This window comes from Paramormyrops kingsleyae, chromosome 3, assembly GCF_048594095.1.
Source record: "Paramormyrops kingsleyae isolate MSU_618 chromosome 3, PKINGS_0.4, whole genome shotgun sequence".
Lineage (NCBI taxonomy): Eukaryota > Metazoa > Chordata > Actinopteri > Osteoglossiformes > Mormyridae > Paramormyrops > Paramormyrops kingsleyae.
The window spans coordinates 27883025-27897329 of NC_132799.1; the positions used below are offsets into that span (position 1 = coordinate 27883025).

Below are 14305 nucleotides of genomic sequence, written 5' to 3' on the forward strand. Positions count from 1 at the left end.
TCCAACAAGGTGTCCTAAGCCTCCAGATACTTAGCATTCCCGTCTTTCCACATTCAACCCTGTTGTAGGACGAAGATAAACATCAAGTAGTGGATAGCGGCCCATATGACCTGATCCAACACAGCTGAGAGTTTCAGTTTGAAGCCATGACCTTCCCCAAAGAATGAGTCCAACATCCACGCACAAGAGGAACCTCATGTACTTGTCTGAACCAACAGGGGGCAGAATTGCTGTCCTTCTTGCAGAGGTAAAAATTATATGGGAAAAAGCTGATTTTCAAAACTAATGAGCAATGGAAATGCAGATCAAAGTTAATCGGAAGCACAAGATGGTCACGTTTTACCAATGAAAAGGTCTGTTTTTGTGCTCTTTAGTAAATGGTGCCAGTATTTAGCAGATTGTTTTTAATGATTCACAAAAGCTTGTTCGTTTACAAGAAATATTACGATTTAATTGATACAATTTGGGGGCATAAAATCAGAAAATATGAGAATGAATAAATATCACAATATTAAAAAGTACGTGTTGTACATGATTGTGAATACAGTAAATGGAAGCAATGAAAGCAAATTTCCCACCTGGCAAAATAAATGTATATACCATTTCTCTACTGGATTTGTAATCTATACAAAAACACACACAACCAGGAAGTATACAAGTGCAGCTGTCGATTTTCTTGTGTATATTTTAAGATATTCTGTCAGGTGTAACCACGTTCCAATTTGTTTTTCATAGTCTGTCAGTGTATATATATATATAGAAATGTACAGGTTGCTAGACAAAAACGTGATGCCTGTCTTGCCTGTCGCTGGTGGGTCAGTGTGCATCATTGACGTCACCCCCACCCCCAATTGAAAACACAGCAGTATTGCTTGGTCATTCAAGAGCTGCCAATGCAGAATATACACAGGCTAGTTTGTCCCTGAGATACATCAGGAGGAAGGGCCAGTCTCAGTCCTACAAAGGCCTGAACCGCAAAGACCGCCAAAGGTATAGCAGAAGGTATAGCAGAGCTGCACACACCAGGCAACAGGCCGAGATCCCTGGATGTTCCCTCATGATTAAAAACAAACACACTGCACCACTGCTGCGTGCTCCAGGCTTGGGTGTCGTTAATCGGAATTCATCACCAGGGAATGGGAATTTTAAAGATAAATACTTAGAGTATGTGTGGAGAAACACTGGCGGTAAATGTTCAGCTACGTAACCAGGAATTCTAACCAGGTGTTCCACAATCCCCGTCAGAAATCCGAAAGAACCTGGAAAGCTTCGACTGAAGTACTAATTAAAATCCAGGCCTCAAAGTACAGTGTACCGGCATTTCACCTGCAGAACGGTGGGAATTGTGAGAAAACGTTATTATGATGTGGGGCAGCCAGCCGTAATTATGTACGTTTCTAATTTATTGCTCATTTATTGCTCAGATACCTGAATAAAATTTTAAAAAGCTTTTAAAAAGCTGTCTTAAAAACCTTAAAACCGGGAACTCTGCAGCCTAAATGCTGGACATTCAAAGTACAGTAACCAGTGACGTTTTCTCCAGAAAAACAGCATTCTGATGGCCCAGTCCATCATCCAGAGAAAAGGGAGGGCCTTTCTCTAGTAGACCAATACGTATCATCATCATCATCACCATCATCTTCATCAGAGATCAGCAGGAGGTTGACAAATGTCTCACCACAATACTATATAACTAATATACTTTATAGAATATATAGAATACTTTATCATTTGGAAACAGTCACTATACCCTATAAACAAAGGGGTATTGTAATACTCAGGTATTTCTAAAAATATAAGTATTCTAAAAAAAATAAGGCATCCCAATGAGAATTCCCAGTACTGACCCTTGTACAAACTTACAGTCCAATAGTTATTTTTGGCTCTGACATCCAGTGGCCACAACACAATATCACTTTTTTCAAGCTGTCAGCAAGTACTCTTAGACTTAAATCTTTGACGAGATGTAACACAGAATGAGATGCGTCAAAGGATAATGATGTTGGTTAGATATGTGAAATTCAGTCCGTCTTGGGTACGATGACTGCCTTAATTTGCCTTCGATGCTTGAACAGGATTTGGCCAGAAATGTACAAACTTATGCTAATTAATTAATTAGCTAATTAATTACCATTAACGTTTTAACATCTTTCCCCATTCATTGGAAGTTCATGTCCATTGGCTGAAAAGAACAAGCAAAACTTTCACTGGAGCAGAAAAACAGAGAGCACGCATGTCTAAGAGACCCCGACAACACAGCTCCGATAACTGAATGAAAGATTGTCTGACTGCAGCTATTCACAATGCCAAATAGTGGAGATGTCCAGTTGTGGGGGGGTGGGTCATTGTGGTGGCGACTTCCCTAAGACCTTCTGGAGTGGACAGGGACATCCACAGTACCTGCACCGCCCAGCTCTGGCCAGAAGGGGGACTCGTGCTGCAGCGGGTTACGGCGGGGGAAGAAGGTGTGGTGTAGGTCGTAGTTGAGGAGACAGCTCAGCGAGGCCATGTATATGTCGGCGAAGCGGGAGAGGCGCCGGGAAAAGTATGTGGGGTTGTGGTAGGTCCGGAAGAGGCTGCCGAACTGGGAGTTGAAGATATCCTTCGTCTGTGATCTAGCATAAAAAACAGTTTTCTGTGTTCATTAATTCATTTTGAGCCGCAATTTGGTCAATGCAGTGGTCGCCAACCAGTCGATCTCCCATCTTTCAGACATTCCTAGTCGATCATGACAATCAGACCGCCTCCTTCAGGCTGCTACACCAATTAGCATGTTCCACTCTGCATCGTGGGGTAACTAGCTAACTTTATTAGCACACAGCAGTTGCATTAATATATTTTTTCCTGGACTTTGTTTGACACTGAAAAACAAAGCAGACATCGTACCTCTCCCAGAAGGTCCCGGAGTCTCCCACAAACTGACAGCAGCTCCCTAACATCCGAAAACCATGCAAATTCTAATGCTGATAACCCAACATGGGGTGACATCTAAGTTTCAATACTGTCTTCCTGGCCAGACATTACACCAGAGTATGTGGTATTTTGACATTATTTTAAAAAGTAGCACTATTCTGGTACGTCCCAATAAAATTTGCCCAAAAATACCATGATACACAGTATTACCGTAATACCCCCCAAGCCTAGCTGGCCGGTTATCGTCTGGCTGACTGCATTTAGACTGACGTCTCAAGCTACACTCCACTGTAGAGCACAGCCACAGGCATTGCAATGACATTTAAAGCAACTTTACAAATTATACATTCCTGTACTTGTAACTAATGGCATAGGTGGGAATAAGCCAATGTCCTAGTAATAGATCTTTGCTTTTCATTTCAAAATGTGATCTTATGCCTAAAAAGGCTGGTGACCACTGGGTTAATCACTCTGGTCTTTTTAAGACTTTTGAAACGTTTGTTGTGAGAAGGTAATCTCTTATCATGTTACCAATGTCCTTTGCAAACTATTATCAGCCCAGGAGCGCGCCACTACAACCCCAGTTATCCTTTTTCCCAGAATTCCCGGCAGCGCGCCAAGCAGCATTTCTCCCAGCATGCTTTGCAATACCTAATGCTTTCTCTCTCCTTGATCCATTCCTGCACGACAGCTTGGGAGGCTGGGTCTCTGTGTACCTGCAGGTGAGAGAACATGAATAGCAGAATCCTGTGTTTACAGCTGTGACGTCTGCTAAGGAAATGCTGAATTGGAGCTTCTCTGATTGTAGTTAAGGTAGACCCAGAGTGAGAAAATATAGCTGTTCCTTTGGAAATAAGTGGTATGCAGCTCTATTCCTTCACTGGCTGCAGCTACAATGTGTTCAGCATCAGGTGTCTGTCCCGATCATACAATTTCCACCCAACTCGGGATGATCTTAAGGGCTCTGCAGTGCGCCCAATTCACTCGCCTATGCGAGTAAAAATGTCGGCATGCGAACGTGGAAAAAAGTGACCTAAAATTATTATTACGGTATTTTATAGTCTGTAGTTTTAGGTTTATAATGCCGTGAGAGCCACGCCAGATGCGTGAAAATTAGCAGCCCTGAAAACGTACGTTTGTTTGTTTCACCTGAGTTGATTTGTATAAAAATAACATTACTTTATACACTTAAACTCATAAATAAATCACGTCTATTTATCCAACATTTTATAAAATACTGCGTTTGAAAACTTTGCAGCTTCACGATTTCACGACAGAGCCGCCATTCTGTTAGGAATCGCGGCTTGGCGGTTTAGGGCGTTAGATTCGCTGCTGTAATAACACTAATATTAACACTAATGGCACATTAGCATAAACAAAAGGGCCGCATTCGCCGAAGTGCGTCTTGCTGGCAGGTTAAAGTAGGTTAAAAGAGTTTGATGTTCATTGGTCTGGGAAACAGACGGTTCCAGTTACCTGGCGGTTGTGCCTTTTACCGTGCACCTTGCATGAAGGCAGCATATATGCTGATTTAGCGAATATAATTTACTTTTTAATTTTCTACTATATATGTAAACGGGTTATTTTTGTTTAATGTGTACAATTACACAAAATCTATTCTGAACTTGGTTATTTGTGTTCAACATAAAATTCAAACAACGCAGATAAATCGATTACACATACTACACGTACAAAGTTTGGCCAAGCCATTTGCACTTAATTTCACTATGAATTGTAATGTGAAATATTTAACATAAACTAGATTTTTGTATTTCTTTTTAATTATTGGCAGTTCTCTGTCATGCTTAACCTTTCCGTTCCACTAGCTTGTATGTGAAATTGTATTATGATTGAGTGTCTAAAAAACAGAACTGTCTTCCCAAATTTTTGCTCCTAAATTTTTTTAACTTAGGAACACAATTGCTCCATGAAAAAAAAGTTGGCGTAGAGCCCTGATCTTAAAGCTCCGAGTCATGTTGACAGATTTCATGGATTAGTAACCACAGACATATAGGACCGGTGCTACTGGAGTCCTTGATCGTGTAACTGGGCCTTTGAACAAAATTATGGTGCAATGTGTTTCTGTCGGGAATCAAAGACATCCAGAAAAGTATTAGCCCTCAAGAAATGGACACATCCATAATCAAAGTCGTACTTGACACTGCTCATTCGTCCAGCGCCCTCTGGTGGCCTAACCTGCATGCGTTCCACCAGACCAGTGAGGCCCTGCAGCCAGGTCATGGTGTGAACGTACTCCTCAGTGTTCATGATCTTGATCTCCTTCCTCAGCTCTGGGATGATGGCCCCTGTTCTCCAGCCATGCTTCAGGGTCAGATCCTGGGCACAGAGAGACATGTGACTTTTAAAATCAGACGGACAGCCAGAGGCACCTCAGACTACCAGTCTTCTTGCTGTCAAATACTAACGCAAGCCATGACATCAACTTCAAGAGAGCAGACCGCTAGCTTCAGAATCGAGCTACTTTTAATACCAGGTGCAGTTGTGAATTACAATAATCTGGCCAGTGCAGAAAGTGTAATCGTGCTTTCCTAACAAAAAGCATTCTGGGAAACATCAGTTATAAATAATGTAGTCAGCCTTGCAGTGTCCGTAATTCAGTGCTACACTCCACAGCAAAGGTGAGGATATTTCTAAACATTAGCGCAAACTGTAGAGGAGGATTCAAACAGACCTCAAGTGCCGGACCAAGGTCCTCTCTAAATTCGTTCCTGCAGCATTTTAATTAAACAAGGAGGCAGGTACTTAAACTCCCAGCAGACGATGCCTAAGCCACAGTCTAGCCAACAGCATGCTGAAGTGGAAGTAACACTATCTAGAACAGTAATGACCGGCAGATAAAATAAATGTTTAGAGGGCTTGGTGCCCAGCCTAGAACCAGCAGAGGTAACAGAGAGCCTGCAGTGAAATGCTTTAGCGTTAACTGATGGTTTGTTTATGTGCCCTCATCTTGGACAGAGAATGTAGTGCGATTGATGACCAAGGTAAAGAGGAAGAACAGAAGGATTGGGTTTGTAACTGAAAGTCTGGCAGGTCAGTAGCACCCCCCACAGTTGATGAGGAGAGTGTGCAGCACTTTACCAAACTGTTTCATTAATACAAGAAGAAAAGTTGTAGTACATACTTCCTCCATACCATGTTGCCAAGCAACCACCCCACACACAGGATTGCTACACTTCCTGTTCCATACCTTCTGTTTGCCCAGTCATTGTTTCCAGTCTTTATTCAAAAAGCAAGCAAGAACCCCTCAGCATCTTCAAAGTCAGGGCAGACCCATGTGGGGAAATCTAATCCTCTTATCATCCCGCTTGATTTCTTACTGGTACTAAGGAAAGCGATCATGTCACTCAAATTCTAGCTTCTCTTCACTGACTGCCTGTCCACTACAGAGATCAGTTTAAAGTTTTACTTTCTGTTTTCATGGTCTGGCCCCATCTTATCAGATCTAATCAAAACTCATATGGATTCAAGATCATTGAGATGTAACATACAGCTTCTTTTAGATGTTCCAAGGTCTCAACTAAAACTGAAGGGTGATGGTAATTTCTCGGTTGTTGCTCCCAGATTGCGAAACAATTTGCCTCTCTATGGTAAACAAGCCACACCAATCGCTGCCTTTAAATCTGCTCTTAAGACATACTGTTATAGATAGGTATTCAGCCCTGGATGAGATACTGTATCTCTTGGATAGTCGGTTGTTTTATTGCATTTTGTTTTTTTACTTTATTTCATTCTGTATCACTTTATTCCTGTTGCTCTAACTCAGACCTTCTATACCTGTGTGTATTTTATGCTGCTCCATTCCCACATTGGCTTTGGTGTACACTTGTCATCTTGAAATGAAGTCCATAAATACATGTTCTTACTTATAACCGCTTATCAGGTTAGCACATAAACATGTGAGCAGTGATCGCAATCCCCTGGATGGCAGGACCAGGACTGGATGTTGGGGGTGTTTGTTCTGACTAAGGGTCATGGGGTGTAGACGGGTTCTCCGTGCATGGCCATGGTGCCACTTACTGCCAGGTCGCTGTAGATGTGGTCTCCGAAATACAGCACCTTGGACCCCCTCCAGCCAGTGAGCCGAAGGAACTCATACAGGTTGCCCTGAAATGAGATGAGCCAACGGGAGGGCAAGGGAGACCTTTACTAGATGGTGCCCTCTGTTCAAAAAAGGTGACAAAGCAAACCAAGAGCGCCATCTAGTGGGGTCAAAAAATACAGCAAATGGTTCATGAGGCGTCATTTTGTCCATCACTAATACACGTCAATACAGCTTCATACTATTACACACTGATCCCCTACAAATCGTAAATAAAACAGGGTTAAAAAGGGTTAAATGTGGACCCATGAACCGATGAGGTACAGACCACAGCCAGCCTGCATGTCATGGTGCCTCCGCAGCCATTGCAACAAGTAGTTCCATGAAAGATCATCACTTTCTTTGGGACGTGTTGTTTACTGGAGGCTGTGCCCCTACCTGTTTGTAAATCTTTCCCTTTTCCAGCTTGTGAATTCTGTCCCACAGCAAGACGCCTTTATTGGTGACACGCCTGAACGGCCTGCGCCCAAGCGAGAAAAACAGAAGCAATTTTTTTTTTCTAGTCTTTGAACTAGTTGGCAGCATCCCCATCACAGATAAAATTCAGTGAGCTGTTCCAGAGGGGGAACTACATTCAAAATGTATTCTGATGGAGCAGTAAATAAGCAAAATGCAACAGCCAGAATTCTCACAAAAACGTGATCATATTAGCCCTGTTCTATGCTGTCTTCACTGTCTTCCAATTAAGTCTTGGATTGACTACGAAATACTGCTATTAACTTATAAAGCACTGAATGGCCTTGTACCACAATACCTTAGAGATCTACTGGTCTCCTACAACCCTCCTCACCTGCTTCAATCTCAAGGAGCAGGATGTCTATTAGTACCTAGAGTAGAAAGAACTACTGCATGCTGCAGAGCGTTCTCTTACAGATTTGTGAGATTCAGGCTCACACTTGCTTAGTCTAGTTTATAGGGACTCTAATTCTAACTGTAGCTTACTGCTCCCTCCCAGTTAGACCCATAGTGAGGTGTAGAGCTGGGTGGGGATCGGTGCCATTGGCTTTGGATGAACTGAGCTGTCAGTGCTGTCACACTAGCTTCACACCCCCTTGTGGAATTGGAGTGCAAGTACGTATTTGCCGTATAAAGCGATACGAGCAGCAATTTCTTCGCATAACAGCACAGATGCGTACATACTTTATGTGCATTTCATTTGGAATGGGAATCACCCTTAGCATGTTTTTGGACTGTGTGTGGGGGGTGGAAACCACACACACAGAGCGAGGGCAGAGACACGAACTCTGGTCCGAGACATGGGAGGCAACAGCATGAACCACTGTACACCAATTCTGGCCCATGTTGGGTATTTCGTTAAATTGTAGAACAGGTTGAGCCCTTAGAAGGGTAAAGCTGAGGGTACGAGAGCATTGGGAACAGGCACACAGACACACACACAGGCTCACTTCCTCCTGTCATTGAAGAAACCAGGCTTGTCGGCCTGCACTATGACGACGTCGAAGAGGTCCCGCCAGTCCTTCCCAACGATGTAATTCATTCCACGGTCACTATGGAAACACAAATCAAAGCAACGCTGACTGAAGGCCCCAGCGACGGTGTTGCTATGATGGATACCTTGTCCTGAAGGTTATGTTACACTGACTCCCACGGCTGGTCTGCCGACTTTGCAGGGACAGAATTTACAGTGGAGATGTTTCCTTTCAAGGGGTTGACAGGGATTGCTGTCGTGTTTATTCTTAAGTCACCATTATGTGTTGCATTTTTAACATTGCGTTAGGTGCTTTGGTGTCTGTCTGTGGCAGAATCACTCATTGATGTATGTGTGTGTGTATATATGTATGTATCTGTATGTCTGTGAGGGTGATATGGCTGTGTGTGTGTGTGTGTGTGTGTGTGTGTGTGCGCGCGCGTCTACATGACTGTGACTCCTAAACCACTTAATCATGCTGAGTCTCTTTCTTTGTTCATGAACTGCATGGCAAAGTGGTTGCGTGTATCTGTGTGGTCATCCTTTCCAAACCTATCGACGTGTGCGTGCGTGCACGTGTTTGCTCCCCCCCTTCAGGCTCACACAAAGTCGAAGGGGCTGTTGGTGATGAGGAACATCTTCTTGCCGTTCTCCGAGAGCTTCCTCAGCACTGCGTGAGTCTGCTCCCCATAGCAGATGTACTTCTCTGTGGGGGTGGTCGAGGAGAGACTGCGTTTCACACACTCTGGCCACAGGGCAGTAGGCACACGGACGCTGCCATCTTTGCGTATGTCCTCGTTCATTCCCAAGCGCCGCTTTATCCCAAACACATCTCACCCAGCACCTCACTCCCCTCCAGTCCCCAGAATAATCACCGATGTCAGCCTCCACGGCACGGTATAGGATCCCCTTGACGTGGACGTCTCCGATCGCTTCCTGTGGGCAACAGGGAGACCAAGGTTACTCCCCAGGCAGGTCCAGGCACAGCAAGATAGCCCTGTGCAGTCTACACAAGTGTTTTCTGGAGGTAAAAAAAAGCTCCTGATTTAAACTCCAGTTCACACTGCACATTAGCATTTCCCTTTTGAATTGGCATTCAGATTTTCTTTCTTATTGTCTCCCCTCTAAAATCTTAGCAACCATTTTCAAAGAGGGCCAGCGGGGAGACCTCGGAATGGGGCAGGTTTTATTTCCTAAAAGACTCGACTTCAGTGATAGAGTATTTTAGTGATTAAATGAAGTTTTAAGCCCACTTTCTGGGGAATTCGCTTTCTGAGAAGGAAAAGTCATCTGCTCTTTTCCCTGAGGAACAAAAGCCAAAATACCAGCATCAGGCGAATGCTGAAGCTGCCTGTGATCCATCCGCGGGGTTGTGTGACATCGGGGTAAAATTGCTTTATTGTCATTAAATGTTTCTTGCATAACGAAATTTGCAGAGCAGTTGTAGGATGAACGTATATCTAGTTATCACAAACATAATAGCTATTTCAGTTTTTTTTCTCAGATACGATCAAAATGGCCAGATGCCAAGGCGGGGGGGGGGGGGGGGGTGGATCCAGCAGAGGTCTCTCAAGCCAGGAGGTGGTACAAATGTTCACTGGTGGAACAGCACGGGGTCCGAAAGACCAATAGGTGGTGGCAGGTCCCACAGGCTGATTAACATCTTATTGTATATGGGTAAATGCCTCACAGCACAAGGACTATCTTGTAAAAGTGCGTTAAGCCTAAACCTGTACCAGATAGGTAACTGTCCCTTGTTTATGGTTTTGCTGCAAGAGCCTCATTTGGCGGCGGGGGTTGGGGGGGCAGAAATCTTTCTGTATTTTTTATTTATTTATTTTTAAACCATATACCCTCAAACCACTGCAAGTGATTTCATGACCCACTTGTCATGACCCTCTCCTCTAGAGGAGCATATTTGTTTTCCCCTTCTAAACCTCACTCCTGACCTTCTAGCCGCCCACCCCCCCCCCCCCCGAGGGCAGACGACTCTGGGGGAGGGCTCTCACCTTCACATCCTTGTAGAGGTGCACCGGCTCGTAGTCGATGTTGTGCTTCATAAAGTAGTCGTTGACGCAGGACAGCAGGGTCATCTCGGGTAGGGAGAAGATGTCCATAAACTGCTTCATGGTGTGGCCATGGGAGCTCTGTACGGGAGGAGGGGATGTTCACGGTGGCCTGGCCGCACAACAAACCCGGGCCGACCTACTTCATGGAGAAACCCTTGGAGTTTCTTCCAAACTGATAAGGACCTACAAGCTGGCTTCATAAGACATCAATACATAACAGATCCGCCCGAATCTGGCACAACCCAACACACCTAGACAGACATAAACAACATTCCCGAGAGTCGTCGGAGATTAGAAGTGTAGGTCTTATATGTGGCTGCACGTCAACGCCTTAAAAAGCTGCTACGACTGCCAGATGACCACTCATGATTATCAAAGGCAAATCATGCTTCCATTAAAGGTAATTTAATGTTAATGATTTAAAGCAGAGCACGCTGCTCAAACGTGACACCACAAGGCCAGTCTTAGAGCATGACAATTTATCGTCTTTTAAATATTAAGCTTCAGGCTGACTGACTCTGCATACCAAACTCGGCAGTAATGGAAATAGCAGACAGCTCATCCCAAAGTGGAAGCTGATTTCTGAGGCAGGTCTGTGGAAGGTCTGGTGAAAAACAGAACCTCCTTCAAAAGCTATTCACAAATTTAGATGTCTGTCCCTTCATTTGAGGAGCAGTAACAAATGGATGTCTGTTCAACCATTGAGGCCCAGTGAGGGATAGAGGTATGCTTCCATCTCAAAGAGATCCCTGAAACCTGTGCAGTCTTAGATCTGCGGAGCAAGAGTAGATCCCCAGTGCTGGAGATCAACTGAGGGGATCTATGGGGTAAGGGTAAGTGCATCCTAACCTTGCCATAGAAGTCACTCATGATTTCTAAGGGCACGTGTGATCCTTCATACATGGCGATGACCTCCTTGTCTGGTACTGGGTGCAGACCCCTGAGGAGAGGAAGTCAGCACACTGTTAGCAACCTTTGTGTAAGTCTTACTCCACTTATCCTGGTCAGCGTTGTTGGGAGACTGGAGCCTACCTCATGCAGGACAAGTCGAGGGGGTACACTCTGGATAGGATGAATGCTAAATTATTTCCCATATATCCCGCGCTTTACAGGCCAAACAAAACAGATAAGCAAAGAGCACATGTACTTTGTTCTGCATGAACCTGCATGGGATTCCTGATTAAATCCTGTTAATTGCTGAAAACAGTTCCTAACAAACGTGAATAATCAGTCCCATACCTGTATACTGTTCCTAACTGGATGTAGTGGAATGCATCAATCTTCATCAGTAAGGCCTAGAGAAGACAGTTCAGGAGATAGATGTTCTACAGTCTGTCAAAATTGTTTAGTATGTGCAATCACTGATGCACTTTGGCAGTGAGACATGACATCCTGCTTTTAATATGTAAGATGCATATACAATAGGAAGTGGCTGGTTAAAAATCATTGTAATAATAGTCTCTTTGTAGAATCCTCTACAAAGGAGAATGATCCAGGATTTAAGAATGTTACGCATTTGTGCTCTAAATCAAGGAATGAAGACATGATAGAAGGTTACATAACAGGTTCTGCCTGAAAAGGACAACACTTAGCAACAATTAGAGACAGATGACCTCACCACCCCAGTGAATGTGTTCTCTAAAATAACCAGCACTGTGTGAAGCCATTATGGAATGCTTTTAACATCAGGACAAAATTATTTTCCATCCATCCTTTTACATGTCGAAAGCCACTCCCCATAATCCCAAGGGGTGTATTTACACAAGGTGCTCACAGACAGGTTTAAGTGTATCATCTTAATGAGCCCTTATGGGAGAAAAGGACAGGCTGGAGAAAGACACACCCACCTTCTGAACGTCATAATGCAGACCGCGGATCACAAACTCTGGAATATAGTCATATTCCTTCAGGCCCTCTGGGTACTACAACGAGAAGAAAAACAAAATTGAAACAAAGCCCTCAAAACCAACACGGTCCAATGGTCATTTGACTCTGCTGTTTACAATATGGCGGCACTTTTATTTAAATGACACGTATTGTTTTCATAGGGGTAGATTTAATCTTATGTAATACTCCTCTGTATTGTTACAGCATACGATATGGCTATTCTGCCTCCAGGCACCCTCTAAGGCGATGTGCATCCACTGTCAGAAGCGAACTCACACAGAAAAATAAACGTGGAAAAATATTTAAGCAACTGCATAGCTATAAGTTGTCATTATATCATTTCTGCCGATGATTATTTGTCTGACGAGCCCCCTCCGACCCTGGCCGGCTGTGAGGGAAACAAAACACACAAGCACTGAGAGGGGGTCACCCTGTGCTCCTGGACGAGGATGTCCCGGGCGATGCTGAATATGAGCGTGTGCAGGCGGCTGGAGTAAAACGCCAGCGTGTAGTCGTAGTCAAAGCCGTAGATCTCTATGTCCTGGAGACTCATCTCATTGTTGGCGAAGATCGTGTCGGGATTGACAGCGTTGCTCAAAATCACAGGAATTAGATCTGCGGGAGAATCATTTTGCGTTTATATATTTTGTGTCACTTATAGATGCACAGGGAGGCTAATTTCCATATTTCGGGTATCTCCATTGCACAGTACTGACTCTATAAGTGCATAAACATAGACATCGCTTCTAAATCCAGTCATCCCAACCGGAAAAATAATCTTCTGAGGAAATTGAGGGGAGGGGTGTTCTTTTAAAACATCGTGCCCCTGAGAAACATCACGATCTGTCCCTTCCGCAAAATGACATGCCACCTGTCAATCGGCATTACATAGGTGTTTAGGGATAAAGATGACTGCGATCTAGTAGCTACCGCTTGATCAAATATATCGACACTGATATAGTAGATCTGTTTTAATATAGATTAAAATGAAGTACGAATACATCTCGTTTTATTTCTAAGCGACTGAAACAGTTAACCTCCGCGCATGTTGATCATTCCGAGTCGCTCCATTGAACGAAAACACGCAGCATTGACTTACCTTCAGTCTTTTTCTTAGTCTCATCATAAATGGACCAGAGCCAGCCGGTCACGTCTTGGCCCATGACAGAAGCACTGGTGCTTATAAGGGCTTCGGCATTTTGGGGACAGCGGTGACAAGTGATCCCCCCGACAGCGGCAAGTCCATAAGGCGTAGAGCGAGTCCCGGGCTGCCGCGGCTGCGTCCTCTTCCAGGTACCCCCCGAGTGCAAGGCGTTAGAAAATGTCGCCAGCCTCTGTAAGCTCTCCCTGCTTCTGAGGAAGCTCGAAAAGGACGAAGCTAAGGATGACATGGCTCCTTTACACCGCGATCTCATTCACCCCCTCGGCCAGGAGACGGCACGCGGCTCGCCCCTTCCCAGCGAGTATATACTGTAACCCCATCACTTGGCTCGCTCACGCCAAATACGTCACTTCCTGCATTTAGAACAGCCTGTCAGGCTCGAGGGATCCGTGCCATCAACGCCCACCAACAAGAGTTTGCTGCCTAGAATCCCCTGTACACAACCTCGTCAACGTGCAATACATACTTTTAAATATGTAATCGGTCATTTATATCAAATATACAAGTGGCGCTGGAATATTTGTGTACAGGGCAGTATACGAATCAAAGGTAAACCACTTTTTAATAATTGTTTCCTAATCTAGATATGAAATCTTGGCAACTTTGTGTCGACATTCTCACATGAAAAATACTTGAACCGCTCTGCCTCCCTGGAGCATAGAAAATCCCAGATTAGCCATTTGTCATGAAGGTTTTAAATCAGTCTGTTTCAACGAAGTCACAGC

The 14305-nt window shown here is 44.2% G+C and overlaps 2 protein-coding genes across 4 annotated transcripts in view; one reads left to right on the forward strand and one right to left on the reverse strand.

Annotated features, from left to right (window-relative positions):
* The window catches only part of stab2 (stabilin 2), a 33607-nt gene extending 32997 nt beyond the window's left edge, over window positions 1–610 (forward strand). For all 3 annotated transcript variants that reach the window (XM_023812646.2, XM_023812648.2, XM_023812647.2), the window contains one exon: window positions 69–610. In XM_023812646.2, the coding sequence (XP_023668414.2) occupies window positions 69–128 (60 nt within the window). In that variant the 3' untranslated portion in view covers window positions 129–610. The remainder of the gene's footprint in view (window positions 1–68) is intronic.
* Window positions 423–13928, reverse strand: nt5dc3 (5'-nucleotidase domain containing 3). The gene is made up of 14 exons (XM_023812649.2): window positions 13518–13928; window positions 12849–13033; window positions 12379–12453; window positions 11771–11826; window positions 11381–11471; window positions 10472–10609; window positions 9338–9398; window positions 9066–9168; window positions 8440–8541; window positions 7412–7493; window positions 6952–7038; window positions 5110–5250; window positions 3565–3629; window positions 423–2615 (listed from the first exon to the last, which is right to left on the reverse strand). Exons 1-14 carry the CDS (start codon window positions 13831–13833, stop codon window positions 2363–2365), a joined length of 1755 nt encoding a protein of 584 aa, XP_023668417.1. The 5' UTR covers window positions 13834–13928; the 3' UTR covers window positions 423–2362.
* Between the last annotated feature and the right edge of the window lie 377 nt (window positions 13929–14305).